This window comes from Geospiza fortis, unplaced genomic scaffold (assembly GCF_000277835.1).
Source record: "Geospiza fortis unplaced genomic scaffold, GeoFor_1.0 scaffold97, whole genome shotgun sequence".
Classification (NCBI taxonomy): Eukaryota; Metazoa; Chordata; class Aves; order Passeriformes; family Thraupidae; genus Geospiza; species Geospiza fortis.
In genome coordinates this window covers 3,620,597-3,625,187 of record NW_005054343.1, presented here as the reverse complement: position 1 = coordinate 3,625,187, position 4,591 = coordinate 3,620,597, and the positions used below count along the sequence as shown (strand labels likewise).

Sequence of the window (4,591 nt, the reverse complement as noted above, 5' to 3'; positions counted from 1 at the left end):
ATCCCCGTCTTTATGTCCTGCCAGATGTCTGTGCCCAACCCCGCCGCTTTTCCTGGGCACACACGTCCCGTTCTAGAAGAGAAGGGTCTGGGGAGATGTCGGAGCCGTTTCCAGTTCATTAGGGCGTTACAGGAGAGCTGGGGAGGGACTTTGGCCCTGGAGTGATAGCATAAGGGGGAATGACTTCAAATTGAAAAAAAAAAAAAGGCAGGTTTAGGTTAGATATGAGGAGGAAATGCTTCCTGATAACGGGGTGAGTCACTGGCACAGGTTGCCCAGTGAAGCTGGGGCTGGTCCATCCCTGGAAGTGTCCAAGGCCAGGTTGGATGGGGCTCTGGGCCTAAGGGAAGGTGACCCTGCCCATGGTGGGGTGTTGGAACAGCAGGTCCCTTCCAACCCCAGTCATTCCAGGATTCCCTATCCTTTGGCACACTCTGTAGTACAGTTTGCCTTTCACACGTGATGCCAAACCATCCCTGCAACTCTACCTTGGTTTTATGTTTTTTCCTTTAGTTTTGGCTCCAGCTCCAGGTAATCCCAGGGTTTCCCCAGATGGTTGCCCATGGGAAGAAGCGTCCTGCCACAACAGCCTTGCCCGTCCTTTATCTCATCTTAAGGTATTAAAGCCACTCGGTCAAGTCTGTCAAGCAACCTGGGAAATGTTCTGGCTGAAGGGATGGGAAATTCCTGCCCTCACGCAGCTCAGATGTGACTTGGGGCAGTCAGTGCCTTTCATCCCCGTGTCAGAGGCTGTGGTTCCATCAGTGAGCTGACACTGGGAGCAGTGAAATGGCATGACAAGATGGATATAATTGTCACCCTGTATTTGGTTTGCATGGCCAGGTTTTTAGTGGGGGTGGGCCTTCTGGGGAAGCTGCCAGGAGCCTCCTCCATGTCCAGCAGAGCCAGGGGCAGACGTGTTGCAGGCCAAGGCCGAACCCTTCAGCCACAGTGGTAACACTTCTGTGATAATATGTTTAAGAGGAAAACAAAAAAGTTATTGTGCAGATGTAACTGCAGCCAGAGAAGAGTGGAGTGAGAATATGTGAGGGGAGTAGCTCTGCAGACACCAAGGTCAGTGCAGAAGGAGGGGGAGGAGGTGCTCCAGGCACTGGAGCTGAGATTCTCTTGCAGCCCGTGCCTGTGCCTGAAGGACTGCACCCCAGGGAAGAGTGATCCATGTTGCAGCAGTTTGTGGAGAACTCTTGCCCAGGAGATGGACTCATGTTGGAGAAGTTCATGGAGAACTGTCTCCCATGGGAGGGACCCCATGCTGGAGCAGGGGAAAGACTCCAACTCTTCTCCCTGAGTAGCAGCAGGGAACACATGTGATGAACTGACCACCACCCCCATTCTCTGCCTTCCTGCACTGCTGAGCAGGGGGAGGTAGAGCTGGGAAAAGGGGAGTGGTGGAGGGGAGGTATTTTTAAGATTTATCTTACTCATTATCCTGCTCTGATTTTGTTAGTAACAAATTCAGTTAATATGCCCAGTTTGAGTCTGTTTTGCCTGTGATGGTATTTGGTGAGTGATCTCTCCTGGACCTTATCTCAACTCATGAACCTTTGTTACATTTTTCCTCTCCCCTGTCCAGTTGCAGAGGGAAGTGATAGAGAGGCTTTGGTGGATGTGAGGCATCCAGCCAGGGTCAACTCACCACACACACAGAAGAGTAGGCAGCAGGGTTTGCTCTTACTGACAAAAGCTGATTTATTTGCAAAGGTTGCATTTGGATGGAGGATCAGATCTCCTGAACATGACAGCTCATCATGATCTAGTTGCAAAGCAAAGTTGGAGCAGCATTTCCAGCTGGAGCAGGACAGGTTCCACAAGCTTATGCCCCCTAGTCCTGCCCAATCACATCCCATATAAGTGGTTATTAATTACCTTAAACTGCCTACACAACACCTCTGAACTATCTTAAATGTGTATATTCCACTGTTGCAAATGGTCTGTGCAGTTTGAGTGATGCTGCAGCAGGAACAAGCTGGGGAGGCCATGGGATCATAGAATCAGAGAATCATTTAGACAGGAGAAGACCCCTAAGACCACCAAGTATAGTCCATCCATCATCCATCAGATGCCCAGACCCTCCCTGCAGGGTGGGGACACATGGAAACATGCAGGTCATGGTTCTCCATTGATTTTAGGTGCAACAGGAGCTCCTGGGGATGATTCTATAATTCAGTGATCCTCAAGCCTGTCCAAAGCTCCTGAATCCGCCAGTCAGATGCTTCCCTGGGAGTTCAGTCCTTCAGTTGGTTCAGTACTGCAGGAAAGAGCTGGGCAGTACCTGGACCACCCTGGGGCTGGATGTGCACCTCCAGTGTGTGTGCCTGGGCATGGCCCTGGCTCCCAGCTGCACCAAAATCATACCCAGGGGCAAACCTGAATTTTATCATAGCACCACAGAGCCATAGTTTGGGCTGGAAAGGATGTTAAAGACCATCTAGTTCCAACCCCCCTGAACAAGTAGGGATGCCTTACACTAGACCAGGTTGCTCAGAAGCCCATGCAGCCTGTCCATGAACACTTCCAGGGATTATCCTTCTATGACACTTAAATATTATAAGTGCTGTTAGAGCAGACTCTGAGGAAAGGGGTCACTCTGGTCAGCCCTGGAGGGTTTTTCCCAGTGGTCCTGGAGGGTTTCTAGGTTTCTCAGCCTGTTCTTGTAGCTAAGGAACACTTGTCTGATCTGGCTCCATCCTCAAGTGGCATTCACCTGTCCTGACTGCTCCATCCCCAGCCCTGGCCTTGGCATTGCACGAACTAAGGCCAACAAACTGCACTGTGCAGAGTCAGCGAGTCCAGCCTCGCCTGCCTGACCTTGGGCAAGGGGAGGGACAGGCCTGGCATCCCAGGAGGGAGGGAGGTGGTGGGAGAGGGTGTCACACTGCAAGGACAGGGACAGTGCTGGCCCTGAAAACCAAAAGGCTCAGGTTTGGTAGCATAAAGCAACACTCCTGACACCTAGCCCAGGGCATTCCCTGCCTGGGCAAGACACTTGGCTCCCTTTGCATCATTCCACAGCCAGCAGGAAAAGTGGATCACGGGTATGGACCAGAGCCAAGAGATTGAGGTGCAGGCAGAGACTTTCTGAGAGCCACGAGCTGATGCAAGTCCTCATGGGAACATGTGAGATAACCAAGTAGCAAAAGGCACTGGCAGAGTCCAGGCGAGAGCAGTGCAGCCACAGCCAGGGCGGCATGGCAGGGCTCCACATCCGCTCCCTTCTGGTGACTGGGGCCAACCGAGGCATCGGCCTGGGGCTCGTCCAGCATTTCCTGAGGATGCCAAACCCACCTCAGTGGATCTTTGCAGGCTGTCGGGACCCCAAGGGACAGCGAGCACAGGTGAGACTGGGCAGGGGGAGACTGGATCAGGGATGGTGTTTGCAAGGGGCTGGAGCTGCGGTCAAGCACCCGCAGCACAGGTCAGCTGGTTTGGGACACCACAGGACCAGTTGTGCATGGGATGTGTGGAGGGGAGAATGGCACCAGGCATGTATAGAAGGTACAGAGCCCCATTGATGTGGCAGCTGGAGGAGGTGTTGGACACAAAGTGATGCAGGGACAGAGATGGAGTGGCATGGGCTTTGCCTAGGAATAGCTGAGCCTCTGCACAATCCCTCCAGCCTCTCCATGCCTACATAGTGCCCTCTCTTTCAGGAGTTACAGAATTTGGCCTCCAAGCACCCCAACATCATCATCATCCCGCTCGGTAGGTGCCCCGAGGTGCGGATCCTTTGCCCCAGTTCCTCTGGCGAGTGCCCAGGCTGGGCACACCCTGGGGGCCCCGTGCTGGGAGGGAGCTGTGCCATGGGCTGGTGCCTGCAGGGCCATCGGGCACTGCCACCTCTGGGGGAACAGAGGGGACTCCAGCATGGGGACACAGGCTCTGACCTCCCTGTGTTGGCTCTGCAGAAGTCTCAGACCCTGCCAGCATCAAGGCGGCTGCAGCCAAGGTTGGGGAGCGCCTGGGGGGCTCTGGGCTGAACCTCCTCATCAACAATGCTGGAATTGTGAAGTTGAACACGCTTGATACTGAGACATCAGAGGACATGAGGGAGATTTACACCACCAACACAATTGGCCCCCTGCTGATGGGCCAGGTGAGACCCTCACCCAAGTTGGGCTGTCCTGGAGAAGCATGAAGGGTTGGTGGGAGGGGATTCTGCCTGCACTCTGGTTACCAATGGGCTCTCAGTTGATGAGAAGCTTGTTGAGCCATGGGCCGGAGCTCAGGAGCTGCAGCCTGGCAGGGAAGAGGAGGGAGGATGTCCCCCCAGTGCTGGTGTCAGTGCTGCTCACTGTGGAAGGAGTTTCTCCCCTGCCCTGTGCCGTGTCCATGTGTTCTCCTGCCCCCTCTGTCTCCTCGCAGGCATTTCTGCCCTTGCTGAAGAAAGCTGCCCAGGGGAGCCCAGGCTCAGGGCTGAGCTGCAGCAAGGCTGCCATCGTCAACATATCCAGCATTGCTGGCTCCATTGCTTCTGCCTTTGGTTGGGAGTTGATGCAAGTCACCTCGTACCGCTGCAGCAAGGTGCTGTCACAGTTTTGCTTTTCCTGCCCAGCCGCGGGGCCCCTTGCAG

General features: G+C 54.3%; 1 protein-coding gene across 1 annotated transcript in view; it reads left to right on the top strand.

Moving 5' to 3' along the window:
- The first annotated feature begins 3,209 nt into the window (after positions 1 to 3,209).
- The window catches only part of LOC102031613 (uncharacterized oxidoreductase C663.06c-like), a 1,983-nt gene continuing 601 nt past the window's right edge, over positions 3,210 to 4,591 (top strand). The window contains exons 1-4 of the mRNA XM_005422754.2: positions 3,210 to 3,356; positions 3,672 to 3,723; positions 3,927 to 4,114; positions 4,384 to 4,580. Of these exons, the coding sequence (XP_005422811.1) occupies positions 3,210 to 3,356; positions 3,672 to 3,723; positions 3,927 to 4,114; positions 4,384 to 4,580 (584 nt within the window). The remainder of the gene's footprint in view (positions 3,357 to 3,671; positions 3,724 to 3,926; positions 4,115 to 4,383; positions 4,581 to 4,591) is intronic.